At 38.0% G+C, this 18,578-nt stretch overlaps 8 protein-coding genes across 8 annotated transcripts; 4 read left to right on the top strand and 4 right to left on the bottom strand.

The window, feature by feature from the left end:
• Positions 1–872: 872 nt before the first annotated feature.
• On the top strand, positions 873–1,357 carry RHIMIDRAFT_195704 (uncharacterized protein; the record flags this gene model as incomplete). The annotated part of the gene is made up of 2 exons (XM_023606062.1): positions 873–1,142; positions 1,208–1,357. The coding sequence occupies 2 exons, from the start codon at positions 873–875 to the stop codon at positions 1,355–1,357; spliced, it is 420 nt and encodes a 139-aa protein (XP_023470778.1).
• Positions 1,358–2,546: 1,189 nt separating this feature from the next.
• Positions 2,547–3,578, top strand: RHIMIDRAFT_243193 (uncharacterized protein; the record flags this gene model as incomplete). Its single annotated transcript, XM_023609911.1, has 5 exons — positions 2,547–2,576; positions 2,653–2,814; positions 2,872–2,974; positions 3,035–3,278; positions 3,341–3,578. The coding sequence occupies 5 exons, from the start codon at positions 2,547–2,549 to the stop codon at positions 3,576–3,578; spliced, it is 777 nt and encodes a 258-aa protein (XP_023470777.1).
• Positions 3,579–3,692: 114 nt separating this feature from the next.
• On the bottom strand, positions 3,693–6,681 carry RHIMIDRAFT_243192 (aminopeptidase; the record flags this gene model as incomplete). The annotated part of the gene is made up of 5 exons (XM_023609910.1): positions 3,693–4,527; positions 4,582–5,569; positions 5,628–6,334; positions 6,391–6,492; positions 6,554–6,681. 5 exons carry the CDS (start codon positions 6,679–6,681, stop codon positions 3,693–3,695), a joined length of 2,760 nt encoding a protein of 919 aa, XP_023470776.1.
• A 459-nt stretch (positions 6,682–7,140) lies between these two features.
• RHIMIDRAFT_221309 (NADH-ubiquinone oxidoreductase) lies at positions 7,141–9,330 on the bottom strand. The gene is made up of 7 exons (XM_023607431.1): positions 9,144–9,330; positions 8,741–9,089; positions 8,552–8,685; positions 8,184–8,493; positions 7,901–8,137; positions 7,806–7,852; positions 7,141–7,671 (listed from the first exon to the last, which is right to left on the bottom strand). Exons 1-7 carry the CDS (start codon positions 9,169–9,171, stop codon positions 7,349–7,351), a joined length of 1,428 nt encoding a protein of 475 aa, XP_023470775.1. The 5' UTR covers positions 9,172–9,330; the 3' UTR covers positions 7,141–7,348.
• A 1,759-nt stretch (positions 9,331–11,089) lies between these two features.
• Positions 11,090–11,509, top strand: RHIMIDRAFT_243190 (uncharacterized protein; the record flags this gene model as incomplete). The annotated part of the gene is made up of 1 exon (XM_023609909.1): positions 11,090–11,509. One exon carries the CDS (start codon positions 11,090–11,092, stop codon positions 11,507–11,509), a length of 420 nt encoding a protein of 139 aa, XP_023470774.1.
• An 89-nt stretch (positions 11,510–11,598) lies between these two features.
• RHIMIDRAFT_252901 (S-adenosyl-L-methionine-dependent methyltransferase) lies at positions 11,599–12,926 on the bottom strand. Its single transcript, XM_023610983.1, has 6 exons — positions 12,726–12,926; positions 12,641–12,672; positions 12,495–12,585; positions 12,171–12,437; positions 11,891–12,120; positions 11,599–11,840 (listed from the first exon to the last, which is right to left on the bottom strand). The coding sequence occupies exons 1-5, from the start codon at positions 12,855–12,857 to the stop codon at positions 12,058–12,060; spliced, it is 585 nt and encodes a 194-aa protein (XP_023470773.1). The 5' UTR covers positions 12,858–12,926; the 3' UTR covers positions 11,599–11,840; positions 11,891–12,057.
• Positions 12,927–14,769: 1,843 nt separating this feature from the next.
• Positions 14,770–16,216, top strand: RHIMIDRAFT_209971 (camp-dependent protein kinase A). The gene is made up of 3 exons (XM_023607165.1): positions 14,770–14,925; positions 15,064–15,651; positions 15,703–16,216. The coding sequence occupies exons 1-3, from the start codon at positions 14,778–14,780 to the stop codon at positions 16,143–16,145; spliced, it is 1,179 nt and encodes a 392-aa protein (XP_023470772.1). The 5' UTR covers positions 14,770–14,777; the 3' UTR covers positions 16,146–16,216.
• Positions 16,185–18,125, bottom strand: RHIMIDRAFT_252898 (general substrate transporter). The gene is made up of 4 exons (XM_023610982.1): positions 17,914–18,125; positions 17,567–17,858; positions 16,486–17,513; positions 16,185–16,427 (listed from the first exon to the last, which is right to left on the bottom strand). The coding sequence occupies exons 1-4, from the start codon at positions 18,119–18,121 to the stop codon at positions 16,285–16,287; spliced, it is 1,671 nt and encodes a 556-aa protein (XP_023470771.1). The 5' UTR covers positions 18,122–18,125; the 3' UTR covers positions 16,185–16,284.
• Positions 18,126–18,578: the final 453 nt, after the last annotated feature.

Genomic DNA, 18,578 nt, shown 5'->3' with positions numbered 1-18,578 from the left:
AAAAAGAGAGAGAGAGGGCGTCATATACTGATAACATGGATGCACAGTGCTTTAGTAATATGAAAAAGGGGAAGAAAAAAGGGATGCAGCCACGTAAAGGGTAAAGATCTTCCAGCCAATGAGAAATGATACAAGTGACAGAAACAGAAAAAACGATTGTTTATTGTTTAAAGTAGACTCCTTTAAGTATTTCTAAAATAACCTGTCGCACAATGTCATTTAGTACTTGTGTGTCCAAGGTCGAGGGAATATAAGCCAAGACAAAATTACAAAAAAGTGCTGAGTATATAAAGAAACATTTAGACATGTCACAAAAATGTAACAATGGTAATGTATCTTTACAACGTGGCAAACTTAAATTGTTGAATAAATCAGTTGCTAGGATGTACGCATTATATAATTTCTTTATACTTTAAATGCACGTAAATAATTAAAGCGGAACACCATGACAACAAGGATAGCAACTAAGGATATTAATAAAAAAAGGGCTTATTAATGAATAAATAATGAAAAAGTATTATATGTCGTGTCATCTTAAAAGACTTGTACTACAAAAAATGACTCTGTGGTAATCTAAACCCGTTATTGGTGCCATTCCTTCCAGGATTATAAATGAAATAAACTTGTTATTTTTGCTTTCTTTCCCCTTTCTACTATTCCTACCTTAAACCTCCCTCTTTATTTTCTACTTCTTTTTTAATTATCAATATTAATATCTTATTATATATTTATATATATAGTTTACGTTCTTTATATTCTATATAAGCTATAAACAACAACCAAAAAAAAAAAAAAAGACATTCAACCTATTCGACTGACAGTTACTGTTGGAATAAGTCTGAACCTCTTTTTTATACCCTACTTTATATATTATGGATATCCGAAATTTATTAAACGAATCTGAAAACACTACAAAACCCTTTGCTTGCGCTTGGCAAGACTGCAGGAAAAGGTTCTCACGAAAGTCAGATCTTTCAAGGCATATGAGGATTCATACTGGAGAGAGACCTTATCACTGTGAGTGGCCATCATGTGGAAAGCAGTTTATTCAAAGATCAGCCCTGACAGTACATTATCGAACTCATACTGGTGAACGGCCTCATGTCTGTGGATACGCTCTCTGTGGCAAGGCATTTAGTGATGTAAATTATAAAAATTTTCAAATATAATAATTTTTAATTTATAACCTTTTCTTTATTTGTCATAGTCATCTTCATTAGCCAGACACCGACGCACTCACACTGGTAAACGCCCTTATGCTTGTCTTCATCCTGGATGTGGCAAATCCTTTACTCGTAAAACAACTTTATCCAGACATCAACGTTGTCATGATCCGAAATGGAAATCATACAAGTAAGAAGGAAAGAAGTAGGAAAAAGCGTTTTGACTAATTATCTTTTTAGTTTGAAAGAATTGAATAGAGTTCAACCGAAATCTTTGTCGATCACTGCCTCGAATGATACGTCTGATCCACTTTCTCAAACTTCAGTTGAATCACCCACCAGCAGCTCTGAGTCAGAACTTGATTCCCCAGTAACTGCACCATCTGATTATTTTAGTATGCAGCAACAGCCATTAAGTGCGTTCACAACCAATCGCTCCTTTCACCCAATGATTGAATTACCTCAAAAGTCATCAAAAAACACATATACATATCGTATTCTGGACTATGACTCTTTCAGTAGCCCAACTGTTACTTATCAATCATCATTCATTCACCAAAGAACTCGAGTGCAATATTACAATGTGTCTTGATTCAACCATCACTTTTCTTCATATGCTCTTTTCTTTCTATTTCTTTTCTTTTATTTTTTTTCTAAATTATTTAACAGCCTTTATGCCCCTCCACCTTATGCTTGCTATTTAACTTTTTTATATGTATTTTTTCTTTTCTTTTTTTATTCTTCTTTTATTATCTATTATTATGCTTTTTTACTTAATAAAGACTATATTCTATGCTTAGACTAGAAAAATTAAACCCTTGCTTTTTCTTGAAAAATAGTCCCTTGATATGGATTGTCTTTTGCATAAAAAGACAAGATGCGTCACTTTACTATTTCTTTATCTGATCTCTTTCTCTCTCTGTCTGACAGCTTGTGCAAACATCAGAATTTCCCGACCAGCGTTTGTTGACATTTCATTGGTTCGTGCCAGTTGTCTTTCTCAATGTTTAGTTTATGTAGCGCTTCTCCTTTGTTTAACCTAACAAAAGGGCAAAACAAAAAAATTGACCGCTCTCCTCTCTTTCGGTCCGGTAATTGTAAATGCCGTATCTCGGCAACTTCATATGTACAATTAGCCTATTGTTGCCTTCATCCATTGATATAACAATAGCTTTGACAAGCGAATCCACTACACATAAAGGCAGTTCCATCTTGTTAGTTTGAATTGTGGGCTTATCTGGGCATATATTCCATCATCATTGCTCATTCTTTCTTTCACCTTCTCTAAACTCAGATTTGTGTAACATCGGTGCTCATGTCATTTACACTTCTTGCGCGTTGTTTGGTTTCTTTTTCTTTTTTTCTTTTTATTTTTAAAAGACTATGGCACCACCTCCTTCAGCTCCCTTGCAAGTGCGTATATTGGCACTTATGAAGGCAAGTATACAATAAAGTGTGTACATACGGGTGGAATGTTGATCCACATTAGACACTTCAATTTGCTTGGTTCTTTGGTCATGTTTCAACCATTTTGGGCACTGCATTATACGCCTTTTCTGTGCTCACCTTCAACTCCAAACCTTTCTTTTATAAATACGCTTTCTTTGGCGCTGTACTGTCTTATGGTGTAGTCATCTACAAATCTCATGGGGTAAGTTGTCATTTTCATACAAGGATGAGATCGAGATAGGATTAACCTACGTTAAAGACACCTCAACCAAGTGGAGAATATATGCGAAAATTAGTCATGGATGAAAATGCGCAATACTTTATTCTTGCATTGTATTGGTTTATGAGCAACCCTATTTCTGGTAAGAATAAGAATAAAAAAAACTATGCACAGCCATCGTTAAAAGCTTACTCTTTTATAGTCACATTGGTTCCTTTCTTTACATTTTCTGCCTTCCATGCTCTTGGATACGTTCGTAACAATATCATTCCTAATGTATTTCCCACCGCGGCAAGAACCAATGGAGATGCCCCAGCTACTTGGCAAGCTAAAGCTCAGCAGGGAATTAAGACTTGGACAGACAAGTACTACAGTACTGCTATGCGTTTTGTTGCTCATTCAGAAGTAACCATCATTGCTCCTCGTTTAATTTTGGGATTATTCCGGTAAGTAAAAAAAGGAGAAAGAAGCAAAGGCAGCATGATCTAAAAAGAGCAACACCTTGTAGCTTAAATTTTGTTCCTCTGTTCTTGTTTGCTCAATTCCTTCGTTTCCGCTACCATTTGTCTTCCTACACTCGCCAAGCTTTTACAGAGCTTCGTATCAAGTGTGATAAGTTACTGCTTCCTCCTAATGCTGACCCTCGTATTCCTCCAGGCATCACAAATGCTTATAACTTGGTCAAGCATTGGATCACACGATTTGGTGAAGCTGGTGTTCAACGTCAGCCTGCCGCAGCTCAATAGATAATAATAATAAAGAAAAGATAAATTTCCAAGCACTTTGCGTGCATATGTATAAAAAAAGGTTATCTCTTTTTTTTATTGTTATTGAAAAGTTATGTACAAGAATAGAATGATTTAAGCAAAGTTCTTTGCATTTTCATGGACCCATTCGGCCACAGTCTGGTGATCTCTTTCAATCCATTTAGTATTCACACGAGCAGTTTCCAAGGCTTGCTGCAGTGAACGTGCATATTCCTTTGTCTCCTTGTCAGCAAAAAAGGCTTCGACATCAGCAATACGCTCATAAGAAACGAAGCCACCGACAGTAGAACGAACGGCAGAACCGAATAAGCTGAGAGATTTAGAGAACTTAGCATAGAGAAGATCATAGTTTTGCTTGAAGAAGTTCCAGAGAATTTCACGAGCCTCAGGGTTAGAAGAGAGTGCACCAAAGACATAGAATTGGTCTTGACCTCTGACTTCCTTTTCATCCAAACTCATATCGAGATATCTTTGAATAAGTCCCTTGTGCTTGGTACCACCAAGTGCGCTTAAGGCGGTCAAGCGTTGGTCAGTAGGCAAGGATTCGTCACGGTAAATCTTCAGGATGTGTTCCCAGACCTTTTCTTCTTCTTCTTCGCTTTCGGCGGTGTAAAGGACAATGTCATAAACAGGAGCACGAAGGTTTGGATGAAGTACCTCGGTATTGCCTTCAACAAATTGCCAGAAACGTCTCTTGGCTTCTTCAGCTGTTTGGGCATCGTTGGAGCGTCCAGCGTTAGTGATGGCAAGAACACGCAAGACACTGATAAGGTAGTCTTCCTTCTCATGGAATTCCCAGCCAAGTCTGTGGGCTACAGGAGCAAACAAGCTACGACGAAGAGCCTTGAGTCCATCTTTAATCTCTTTGGGTTGTTCACTCCAGACAGAAAGAATCTTGGAAAGATGGCTACTTAATTGTGACCAGACACTATCAAAAAGAATAAATAAATGCACACGTCAAATTATGCATTATGCTACTTACAAGTAATTTTCTTCATTTACAAAGGCTTGAGCGAGTTCCAAGAAGGCAGTAGTGCTTTGCAGACCACTGACGCACAAGTTGCCGGCATCAGAGAGTAAGCCGACACGATCAGCTGTGTTTGTCAAAAGTCCGTTGGATCCCTTCTTGACTTCTTCACTTAACTTGCGAATTACTTCAATAGGGTAATTGACACGGTAAACACCGGTCTGACCAGCGTTCAACTTGAATAATCCATTGGATGGGATAGTGAAGTCTTGAGACTTTTCTGTCAAGGTAAAGGATTCAACCTTGCCAGGAACAAGGACACCAAGAGGTACCCACCAAGCAGTTGTGTCTTCTTCTTCGGTTAAGTCTCCGGTAGACAAGTAACGGGATTGGGTGACATTGATAACACCCTCGCCCTTCTCCTTGACAGTAAGAACTGGATATCCAATGCGCTTGGTCCATAATGTCATGAATTGAGATACATCTTGGTTAGCTTCTTCGCTCAAAGCAGCCCACAAGTCACCTGTGGAAGCATTACCCAGTTTGTGACGACGAAGGTAGCGTCTGACACCAGCCAAGAAGGTATCAATACCTAACCAGGAGCTCAACATACGAATGACACTAGCACCTTTGTAGTAGGAAATGGCATCAAAGATTTGGTGGATTTCAGCGGGATCATTGACAGCGACTTCAATGGGATGAGATGAGCGAAGAGCGTCCAAACTGAGAGCTCTGGGCATATCATTGTTTACAAAAGAAGTCCAAACCTCCCATTCAGGGAAGATTTCATCGACAGCTAACCAGCCAACCCAGGTAGCAAAACCTTCATTCAACCATAAGTGATCCCACCATTCCATGGTGACCAGGTTACCGAACCATTGATGTGCTAATTCGTGGCAGACGGTGTAGGCAGTGCTCTTCTTGAAAGAAATAGAAGATGATTTTTCATCAAAGAGCAGTGCAACAGTTCTGTAAGTGATTAAACCCCAATTCTCCATGGCGCCTATTGTTTTGTTTTTAATACATCTTTTCATATATATTAACCATACAAGGCAGCTTACCAGCTTCGAAATCAGGGATGGCAATCATGTCCACCTTGGATAATGGGTAGGGTTCACCAAACACCTTGGCAAAGTATTCGAGAGCAAGGGTACAGACGTTCAATGCGTGACGACCCTGTTCAACAGATCCAGGCAAGGTGTAAACACGAGAACGGATGGGACGACCGTTATGTTCGCCACTTGTATATGCTTCAATGTATTCAAAAGGGCCAATACAGAAAGCCAAGAGATAAGTACTCATAAGAGGAGTGGTAGCATATTTGACTTGCTTCAAGGAAAGAGTAGTAGATTCGGTTTTTCCTTCTACCTTGCCAGTTTCAGTCTTGCCTTCTACTTTACCTTGGGTTTTGCCGTGCAAACTGTCTTTATCGTCAAAAGCTTCTTCAGAAATTACGTCCATGTTGGAGAGAGCGACGAGGTGAGAAGGTACGATCAAGGTAACGTCAAAGGTAGCCTTCAAGCTAGGCTCATCCCAACAAGGGAGAGCTCGACGAGCATCAGTAGATTCAAATTGAGTGGTAGCCAAGTAACGAGTGTTTCCATCGGCATCTTTGTAGGATGATCTGTAGAAACCGGCCATTTGATCATTCAGTTCACCTTCATAGTGGACTTCTAGAACAGCTTTTGAACCAGCAGGGACGGAATCTTGAAATGTCAAGAAAGCCAAATCTTTCTTTTCATCATAAGAGATATCAATAGCAGCTTGTCTGTGATATATAAGGTCAGCATAGGACTTTTTTTTCTAGTATATGGTGGCACTTACTTTGACTCGGTTTTAAGACCTTCAGTAGACAAGAAAGCAAACTTTATCTTGATATCACGCGTATTAAGCGTAACCTTGGTTGTATCTTGATTAACATTCAAGCTATGAAACAAATATGAATCGTTAGCACATATCACAAACACTTTTTTTATAGATAACTCACTTGACTTTAACGACACCGTGGAATTCAAAAGTGGTCAGATTAGGCTGAAGGGTCAAATCATAGTGAGTAGGCTTGACATTGGTAGGTAAGACCTGCCTCTCTGGGTTATCAACAGAAGGAGTACACATGAAAAAGAATAAAATAAAAAAGAAAAGAAGAAAGCGTGGAAAAATGGTCATAGCTTGAAACAAAAGCACTTTAAATAAGCAGCAACGATTTTAAATAGCGAATCCCAAATGAGGAATAAGAAGCAAAAAAGGAAATTGACATTAGCGGAAATTGGTAACACGCAAACTTTATCTCATTTCCTGACAAAATGTATAAAGAGAAAAAAAAGAAGAGAAGAAAGAATAAAAGTAGAGAAAAGATGCATTAAGATGACTGAAATACAAGTCTGAAGACTAGATAGTGATGCATGAGTTAAAAATGTACCAATTAGCTCTAAAGATGTTCAAGAAGTTTTTGTTACTTTCCGAAAAGTCGGTCAGATTTTTACTTGATGCCGCTTTCGTAAGTTTTCACCAAATTTGTATAGTCAATGCGATGTTTTAATGAGACACATGAATAGCCCTGATTGAAGCAAATGCCCCTGATCAAATGATGCCACGTATTCTTTCCCGAGCCAAGGCTTTCTTACCATTATGTGTACCCATCTTAATGTTAGTCACTTGCTAAATGCTGTGCCTGACTGAAAACAAGTCGTGTATATTAGCTCAAGGATGTATTGATACAAAATTATTTAAATATTTTTTATTAAACACTGCAAAAGAAAGAAAAGAAAAAAGAAACGTTTGTTTATGATCTATTTGCTAAGTCGAATTTGGCCATGCGTTCTTCAAGTTCAGGACGGAAATGACGAATCAAACCTTGTACTGGCCATGCAGCAGCATCACCAAGGGCGCAAATGGTATGTCCTTCGATTTGCTTGGTCAATTCCCAGATTTGGTCAATTTCTTCTTTATGGCCACGTCCATCTTCGAAACGGTCCATCATGGCTTCAAGCCATCTAGTACCTTCACGACAGGGTGTACATTGACCGCATGATTCATGTCGATAAAACTTGGAGAATCTAGAAATGGCTCTGACAATATCTGTGGACTTGTCCATGACAATGACAGCTAAACAAAATATTAGTCAACATTCAAAAAAGGAATGGCATGGACTTACCAGCTATATAAACACAAGAAGTTGAAAATCAAACATGATCAGACACTGCACATATAATATTATTTGTGGTCAATGCGTTACTTACCGGTACCAAGACCTGAGTTGACATCACGAAGAGCATCAAAATCCATTCTATCATACGCATTAGATCAAGAAAGTAAATAAATAACAATGGCTTACAAAACGTCGTCACAGATGTTCTTGGGGAGAACAGGCACGGAGGAACCACCAGGAACAATACCGAGCAAGTTATCCCATCCACCGCGAACACCTCCACAGTGCTTTTCAATAAGTTCTTTCAAAGGAATAGACATCTCTTCTTCAACAGTACAAGGGTTGTTTACGTGGCCGGAGATACAGAAGAGCTTAGTACCGGAGTTACGAGGACGGCCGAAACCAGCAAACCACTTTCCACCCCTGAATAAATGTTAGAAAGCTCTAATGGGACAGTTATACGTTATACCTTCTGAGAATAGTGGGAGCAACAGCAACGGTTTCGACGTTGGTAACAGTGGTGGGGCAGCCAAAGAGACCAATATCAGCAGGGAATGGTGGCTTTAATCTGGGCTTACCCTGCTTGCCTTCGATAGATTCAATCAAACTGGTTTCTTCACCACAAATATAAGCACCAGCACCACGGTGAATGTAAACGTCAAAGTCATATCCAGTTCCACATGCGTTCTTGCCAATCAAACCAGCTTCATAAGCTTCATTGATGGCGGTTTGGAGGTTGGCAGCTTCATTGTAAAATTCACCACGGATATAGATGTATGCTATCGTCGTCGCATTAGAAGTGATCTCAGGGCAAAATAGAAATATATAAATACATACCAGCATTGGCTTTCATGGCAGAACCAGCAATAAGACAACCTTCGATCAATTTGTGTGGATCGCCACGAAGAATTTCACGATCTTTACAGGTGCCTGGTTCTCCTTCATCAGCATTAATGACAAGATAACGAGGACTGTTGGACAATTAGTCTACTTGTTGATTCTATATAAACTTTCAATATGACATACCGTCCGTCTGCAGGCTTGTTCATAAAACTCCACTTTAAACCGGTAGGGAAACCGGCACCACCACGTCCACGAAGACCGGATTCCTTCATTTCATTAATAATCCATTCAGGTCCCTTCAAAACCAATTCCTTGGTCTTGTACCAGTCACCACGCTTTAATGCGCCCTTTAATCTGTAATCGTGCTTAGAGTAAAGATTGGTGAAAATACGGTCTTCATCAGAAAGGCTACCAAAAGTGGTCTTTCCGGTGATAGGATTGGCATCAGGGTTGGGCGCAGCTTCACTGGCAAATGTACGGGCAACAGAAACTGCGCTGGGGATCATTCTAGCATGTCGAGCTAAGCTGGTTGCTGAGAGGATTTAACTTTAATACATGTTCAATTATTGCACTTCAATCTAATTACCTCGCTTTGCGGTTACTGTTCTCAACATGACCGAAAAAGACAGGTTAAAGTAGAAATTAAAAAAGAGTTGGGGGTTGAGCTGGAGCAAAAAAGAGTAGCAAAAAAACTCTTTTACTATAGCTGTTGAACCCCCTCCACCATCAAAAATGAATATCCGACAATTAAGTCACCGTCTAATTGATGACATATTGGATAAATTTTAATCACCGATACGATGTAGGGAAACAAACTAATTCATCTTGGCAATCACATAAGTGAGTGTTGGCATTAGCTCGATGTTATCGGAATAAATAGACATCATACAGCTGTCAAGAAATGGTAAATAGAGGATTGAGTGTAATTTCTCATTCAGTATTGACTTCCTCCATTTCGACGTTAACATGTCACTGGTCAATAAGAGATTTTTCATTTATTGAGACGTTCTAAGTATAATGATATTTTAATCATTTAAACATTTCCTAATCGGACGTTTCTTCATAGGATTATATGCCTCTCTTTTCTATTACTATAAGAATTTGTTTATTCATATTCGTCTGCTGGACTAAGCTAAGACAGAGGATGTATCAAATAAGTGCAAGATGATATAGTCAATATTAGTTCTCAATGAACACATGTTTAACGGTTAGCAATTTCTGTTTTAAAAGTATGTCTTTCTTCAAACGATTCAGACAGGCATGCTTTTTTACATACGCAACATATATTTTTGTAAGCTTTATTTAAAATCGGCTAGAACGATAGTATAAATTGTAGCAATTTTGTAGCAGGACGAACTTCGTCTCTTTTAATCAATATCAAGAAAAACTAAATATTAGTCATGTTTGTAGTACTCCCTTTCTTTCCGTCCTCCCAGTCGGGGAGTACATTCAAGCCTATCTTTGATACATTGCACCATCCCATTGGCTTGTATGTGCTTCGTTTCGGTGTTCAAGCTTTGACGCAGTTAAGAAACCGATAAAGTGAATGATCTGCATTCAGTGACAAGGTCGAAAGGGCGAGAAAGTTTTATCATTGTGGAGGCAACATCAACGAAGATCCCGAAGAAAAACTATGGCCGCTTTCGGAAATAACTCAAGAGAGATTTTCATTCACTACCAGTAATCTTTCTATTAGTAACTTGAAGAACAAATTCAATGAGCTTAAAGAATTCCTGTAATCAAGTAAATCTCTCAAGTAACTTAATCCTTGACTGATGATTACCTTCAAACTTTTCTTGCAAATTGAACTATTGAGCTCTTAATTAAAGAATCTTTAGGGGATGTCAATATTATGTACAGCTTAGAATATAGTTTAGACGGCTTCAGATTTCAATCCATAATATAACTAAACCAAAAGGGAAATATCTCAGAATTACCTTTACTTATGTAGGGCATCCCTTCCAGCTTTATTGCTTAATGAAGTCGAGTATCACTTAGTATCCTCAGCTATAACGTAGCCTTAAAGAATTCTATAAAATAGAATATTCGTGGATGCAGAGCTTGATTTATTAAGGCCATAATAATGGTACCACTACCCCCTATGGTACACAGACATATTATATACATCATGTTCGTTTATATCCTTGAAATGTTTGTTTTACGACATTACAAAGCTAGGTTACTTTGTTATCTTTAAGGACTATTAACCAAATGCTACTTTATTAAAATGAAGCATTGTGAATAATGTTAATCATTTTTTCTCTATGTCTTTGTACACTTATTGGGTACCTGATCTGTTACCAATCGCTTCAATGGTTTGAAACATAATTTATTTTAGCATAAAGTCTAATGTTAAACAATGTTTTGGAAATATGATGTGATTTGGTAGTACGGATTAAAGAAGTGTACCTTACAACAAGTAATAAAAGGATGCATGTCATTTTGTCTAACCATTCTGCTTTTCTTGAACTCAGCTACAAGTATATAAAGGAACATTTATTTCACTTGCGAGAGGACATTACGGCTTTCAACATGAAATTCCTTCAAGTATTACTCTTTACTTTGGTTGTTTACACTGCAAGCGCATATGCACGAGTCTGTTGTACTATTTTCGATGCTGACCAAGGACACATTCTCAATGGTACCAAGGATATAGCTTCAATCTTCATACAAACTGATGGTAGGGATCATGCCGATTGCCAAGTTGCTATGGTCATTAATGCCGACATCAAGTATAAAGGCAAATGCGCTTTCAGAGAGTCTGATAACTTGGTGACTGCTGATATTCGTGTGAACAATGCTGACTACCATGTTTCTTGGAACAGAAGCAAAGATACTTGTGGTGCCCATAATATTTCAGTAAGATCTAGTGACTGGTCAAATGGAAAGTGGGAGCTTCGTCAATCTTCAAGAAGCTGGAGTAACTGTGCTCCTGCTTGGGCTGGTTTCTAATTGATATGCTCTTTTAAATGATTTACTCTTATAAATAAATTTTTATAAAGTGTTTATTGCATAAAGAATGCTCAAATAATGTAACCATAAAAAGCATGCTTGAATAATCTTAGTTTACTCATGCAAGTATCCTACTGAATCTTTTGCGCTGCAACAGAGTTAAGACAAAAGAAGGACTCTTTAGTTTCCAAGCAGTGCTTAAGCTCCTTTGAAAAGTGGTCCATATCATCCTTGTTTCTCAGTCCAAGAAGAGGCCCAAGCGCAGGTTGCATACTTTTTGCGCCTTCCACTATATCCCATACAAATTTTTTTGCTGCTGCTGTGTTTTCATCTATTAAGGGCTTGTTAATGAAAAAGTTTGCATGTATCTTTTATACTCACTTAAATTACATGCTCGATAGTCTGCTTGAACTATCTTTACATTATCATTTTCTCTAACAAGATTGTCTAGCTCCTTTCCCATTTCTGCATTTTGTCCTCTAGAGTCACAAGCGGCTTGGACTTTTTAAATAGAAAGATTTCAGGGAGATGAAAGAATAATCTAATATTTACAAGGGAAACTTACTTGCGCTCATGAGTTTATGATACGCAACAGAAGCCTCTTTTGGTAGCTAAAATAAGCGGATTAGAGACAGCTAAATCTTGCCTTTTTTTTTTTTACTTTTCCATCAATATCAGACAGCTGTATAAATCCTCCAGGCTTTGTAACACGAATGGCTTCCTTTACTGCCAATGGCCATTCATCTACTCGTAGGGCAAGAACAAAAAAGCGCATATGCACAAAATCGAATGTGTTGTCAGGATACGGAAGTCCCTTGACAACGTTTCCATAACTAAAATTGAGATTTTCTAAACTTAACATTCTGTTAACAGTGTTGACAATGTCACATCCATAAAATGTGCAATTGGGGTATTCATGGATCATATCCTAAGTCATAAGCTTATAAGAGAAACGGGTCTATTATAGCAATGGTTTGAACCTTACCATCATCCATACACCTGATCCACATCCTACGTCAAGAATAGTGACACCCTTTTCAAAATCTAGGTTCCGGATTATGCTCGGTAGTACGTTTCTATAAAATTAAAAGTCAACATGTGATATAAAATATAGACAAGTAGCATAATGACCCTCCATATAATTCTTTAAATGCAAAGTGTTGCTGTTTAAAATGGTTTTAGTACAACCAATGAATTGTTTGTTCAAATGTCATACAGCTGTCAATCTTTTTTGCTCTTCTTCATCCTTTGGAAGCCAATAAGTTGATTTATCTTCAGAGTGAAACTCTCTTGAAATGTCCATAGAAACATATTCAGTTTCTGAGGTTACTTTTTTGATAGTGGCCATAGTGCTTTGATAATCTGGTCTTTGGCTATCACGTTTCTTTAATCCTAGAAATGAAGCAAAACAATTGCCCATAAAATAAAGAAAAGAAAAGCAATAGAAAAGAACATTCCTTTGTTCTAGCGATGTTATGTAGTACATAAACTGTGCCTGAGAATAATGGATACCCTGAACACAAATTGCTTGAAGGGCCAACAGTGCAAGGTGCATGGTAGGAGCGCTTACTTTGTAGTGCTTTTTTCTCTAAGCTATTTGCTTCCATCACTCGGCTGTTACAGCTGATTTATATCTGCCAAGTTACTTTTATATTATTCCTTTATTTTATTAATCAACTCAAACAGTAATGTCAAATGAACAGCGTAGGTTGCTGTAGAAGAGACTTATTTTCAATAACTCTGGATATAAAAAACACACATTCGTAACACCACATGCTTTGTACTATGATACTAACTGTTGTCATACTAAACGTTGATTCTTGGTCATTCTGGGTATTTTAGCGTCATCTTAAAATGAACCACTGGTATAATAAATTCAAAAGGTGGTGATAGTTTGTTTAATAGTAGCAACTATAAAAGTGGTAGTACCAACGTCGTATATGCTTTGGTCTACATCTGAAATTAGTGTAATGTAATAGAATGGAGGTAGCATAAGCGTACATGATTTACTGCAATCGCTGCAATAGGGCCAGAATTATTTGCTAGTTAGCCTTTACAGATGCTCTGCAATGTTTATTTTTTGACAAAGGCATCAATTAATGGTTTAAAAGCTAGACAAGATTGCCTTTGTTACTTTATGGAATTCCAAGTGAAGAGTCAATTCATGTCCTCCTCTACTATTACTTCATGATTTAGTCGTGATATGTGGATGATTGCAGTAAAAAACTTTTTGAATATCTAAAAGATATGGAGATCGTGTCGAGCAAATACTTTTAAATGTTCCAATGGCCCTTTTACCAACCAAAATGAGTGATTGAGGCCACAAGGTTTTTTAATACGCATAGAGCCTTTTATAGCTTTTTCATAAAGCGCAAGAAGCAAGTGCCCAAAGCTGACGCTCAAAGGCTTCATCAAGTAGGGTGATTTTTTATCAGCGACTCTATAGCCAAAGAAAGTTTTGATCTCCCATCATTAATAAGACTAGATGACTATCGTCAATGAACATTATGAGGGAACCTGAGCATATACGTTACATCTTTGACGAGGAATATATCATTTTTAAAGTAAAGGTTCATGTGTGTACGATATTGTATGGTACTGCTGATCAAAATAATAGGCCTTTGCCGTGAGAGAAAACGCCCAAGTAGCAATCGCGCATGGCCATGTCTGTGTGACGTCTGAGCACTACTGTTTATAACTATATAGGGAAATTGACTGTTCGTTTTGCCTTGATGTTTCGCTCTAACCTTGGCGCCATACGCCTTCATTATGATTCTTTATTACGAAACCAAGCGTTACCCAGAAATTGCCTTTACTAAACCTCATGCACTCCTAGCTCTCGCAGTGGTAAACGCTCCTTAATAGCTATAATACCATTCATAAGTTTAAGCTAGGTATTTTATTACACACTTCTATAAAAATAATGTACGTGATTATTAGACGTACACGTATTTTATATTAAATAAACATGGAACTACAAAAGGACATTGTACAACATTCATTGGAGCTACGTAAGCACATGTATCTTTTTGAGCATTTTACTCACTACATGCTCATGACATATTGAAGGAATTCTGAGCAAGTGTGAAAGTGCTGATCCTTTCTTTAGATATGACCAAACTCATTTACCCAAAGTGAGTACAGTGTGTTAATGATCGGCATATGAAAATCGGGAATTGGAATAATACTTCAGCAGGAGGGGGTGGACAAGAGGGAAATAGGAGTAGATTGCCCTTTTCTCTCTCTCTTTTTCTCTCTTTCCATAAAAATGTCTTTTCTCAACAAAATCATTGATAAAGCAAAGAACCACAAGAACGAAGAATCAAGTTCATCAAATTGTAATCAAAAAGCAGCTCTACCAAAGATACCAGAAAACCATGTTGCAGAAGCTGATACATCAAGACCTATCATAACAGGTGAGTTACATTGTGTGTGTGTGGTTGCAAAGTTGAAGTGTATTATTCTACCTTTTTGTGCTCTTATTTGTGAGAGAACAGTAAGAGATGGAAATATACACTTTTTTTAATAATGGTGGGCTAACATGTTATAAAAAGAGAATACTAGCAAATTTTCTTTTAAAAGTCGACATAAGCAATATGATTCAGCCATCCTAGATCAACGCAAGAACAAACCTAAGCTAAAGCTGGATGATTTCAGTTTATTGAGGACATTGGGAACAGGATCGTTTGGTAGAGTTCACTTATCACAATCAAGGCACAACAGTAGATATTACGCAATTAAAGTGCTAAAAAAGACAGAGGTAGTAAGATTGAAGCAGGTGGAGCATACCAATAATGAGAAGCATATCTTGGAATCTGTTGCGCATCCCTTCCTTGTCACCTTATGGGGTACATTTCAGGATGACGCCAACCTTTATATGGTTATGGATTATGTCCCTGGTGGCGAACTATTTAGCGTTTTAAGAAAGAGTAAACGATTCCCTGACCATGTCGCCAAATTCTATGCAACAGAGGTTACATTGGCATTAGAGTACCTTCACAACAAGAACATCATTTACAGAGACTTGAAACCAGAAAACCTGCTACTGGATGCGACGGGGCATATCAAAATTACAGACTTTGGTTTTGCCAAGTATGTACCAGATATCACGTGGACTCTATGTGGTACACCTGACTATTTAGGTATAATTGAACGAGCTTTAGAGGAAAAAGACTAATTACTATTCAACACAGCTCCGGAAGTAATTCAATCCAAAGGTTATGGAAAAGCAGTTGACTGGTGGAGTTTGGGTGTCTTGATTTTTGAAATGCTGGCAGGATATCCACCATTTTACGATGACGATCATCTCAAACTGTATGAAAAGATCATTCAGGGAAAGATTCGTTGGCCATCTTATTTTGATCCAAATGCAAAGGATTTGTTAAAGCACCTTATTACAGCTGATTTGTCTCGTCGCTATGGTAATCTTAAGAATGGAGCAGATGACATCAAGAATCATCCATGGTTCTTTGGCGTAGATTTTGCTCGAATTGCCAGTCGTCAGGTTCGACCTCCGTACGTTCCTCAGATACGCGGGGATGGTGATGCAAGTCATTTTGACAGATATCCAGAAACAAATGAACAATATGGTACACCATGTCAAGATCTTTACAGAGACAAGTTCCCTGATTTTTAAAAAATAAAATAAAATAAAATATTTCTTTTCTATCGAGTTCAAAAAACGAATAGACTACGCACATATACAAAGAATAGATATTTAATAACGATATTAACACAATATGTATACAAATAATTTAATTATGTTGTAGGAAAACTTAAGCAGATCTTCCCTTTGTTTCGACTGGTATGCTTGTCTGATTGACCTTGCTTTGCACTTGGTTCATGATTTCAGCATCACGGACGGCTGATTGTCCACCAAAGATTTCATCCATTTCTTCAAGTGAACGACCCTTTGTTTCTATAAGAGATACGGATGAGCATTATGCAAGAATGAAATCATTTTTTACTTGAATTACCTGGTACAAATAACCAAACAAAGAAAAATGACAACACCAAGAAGCAGGCAAAGAAGATGTAAGTACCATACGTAATGTTTGCCAACATAGTAGGTACAATAAGACCAATAATGAAGTTACACATCCAGTTTGCAGAAGTTGTTACGCTCATTGCCTTTGCACGAGCTCTTAAAGGGAAGATTTCAGCAGCAATAACCCAAGCGATAGGACCCCAACCATAGGCAAAGTTGGCAATAAAGATATAAATGAAGGCAACCGAGACCCATCCCTCAGCCGTATGATTTGGCCAATCATGTTGGAAGAGAGCTGTGATGATGGCGACAATGATCATACAGATAGCCATGATAATGGAGGCAACCATAAGTGTGCGTTTACGACCAACAATATCCAGCAAGAATACGGTAGGGAAGGTCATGACGAAATTGATGATACCAACGACACCTGTTGCCAAAAGAGACACGGAAGTGCCAGTTAATCCGACTGACTGGAAAATTTTGGGTGCATAATAAATTAATGCATTAACACCGGAAAATTGCTGGAAGAACATGATGATGCTACCAATAGCGAGGCGATTAAAAATGCCTTTTCTGAACAGATCTCGGTAACCCAAGAGTCCGATCATCAGTCGACCTTTACGTCCCTTGTCGACATATTGAGGATACTGTTCACGTTCGACTTGACGATCAAATTCAACAGAGACTTTAATTTCTTTCCATTCTTCAATGACTAATGGATGGTCTTGAGGAAGACGACGCAGCTTGGAGATCACACGTAATGCTTCTTCTTCTCTTCCTTGACCCATAAGCCAACGAGGCGAGAAAGGAAAAAAGAGAATACCAAGACCAAGCAAGATAGCAAAGAACATTTGGAGACAAAGAGGCACACGCCACGACGCCTGACCGCCTACTTGAGTCAAGCCAAAGTCAATCCAAAAGGAGATCAAGATACCAAACGTCACAGCCAGCTGTTGTAATGAAACCAAAGATCCACGAAGCTCAGGAGGGGAGATTTCGGATTGGTAGAGGGGTCTGCATGAAAAATTAGCATGGTCATATGACCTGCGATAACATCATGTACTTACACTAATAAACTAAGGGCGCCGACAGCCATACCAGTGACAAACCGACCACCAAGTAGATAATTCACATTTTGAGCACCACCTTGAATGGCGCTTCCTAGTAAGAAGATAACAGTGGATAGTGCAATGGAATGCTTTCGACCAATTCTATCAGCAAAGTAACCAATAATCCATGAGCCAGCCCATGCACCAAGTTCGAGAATGGAAACCATAAAACCTCTCTGTGTAGGGTTCATTGGAAATCGTTGAATAAAGTCATCCATTTCTTGAACTCCAGAGATGACACCCTGATCGTCTGTAAGATATCATTAGTCTTTTGCTTGCTTTAAACAAGTTCCATTGTCTCTTACATCCAAAAAGGATACCACCAATAGAGGCAAACACAGCTGTCAGACACACATATGGATTCTTAATAAATCCAGCGAGACCGCTTTTGCCGGCATTATACTTGTATCGATCAGCAGCAAGATGTCCAGTAACCTCTGAAGAGGGATAGGTAGTTAATTTTGTATGATTGACTTCATCGGCGGATGCATCTTGATCTTTAGGGGTATTCATTTTCTTTTTAAAAAAAAAATAGAATAAAGGAAGATAGAAAAAGAAAAAAGACAAAACCATTTTATACTTTTTGACTAGCATCATTTCCGCGCTAGAATTTTTTTTTTTTTTGTTTCAACTATCTTTAAAGGGTATCTGATGGACTCAGAGTCCCCTTGATATTATTACATATTGATTCAACTAAAATTGGCAAAGGCTAAAAAATAGTCTTTGGAAAGAAACGGGAAAAACTAAATAGAAAAATGACAGAAAGAGTTTATTTTAAGCAGTTTATATGATCTTTATTCAATGTAGATCACACCGTTTGTCTCTGTTCCTTTTGTTAAATTGTCCTCTTATGGATTAAATTGTATAAAAAAGGCCTCTTCTTTATTCAAAAAAGACCTTTTCTGCACAATGCCCCATGTTTTCCCAACATTTCCAAAAACAATGGCCAATCTTTAGCGCCCATCCGATT

This window comes from Rhizopus microsporus, assembly GCF_002708625.1.
Source record: "Rhizopus microsporus ATCC 52813 unplaced genomic scaffold scaffold_1, whole genome shotgun sequence".
NCBI classification, from domain to species: domain Eukaryota; kingdom Fungi; phylum Mucoromycota; class Mucoromycetes; order Mucorales; family Rhizopodaceae; genus Rhizopus; species Rhizopus microsporus.
This window is presented reverse-complemented; position numbering and strand designations above follow the sequence as displayed.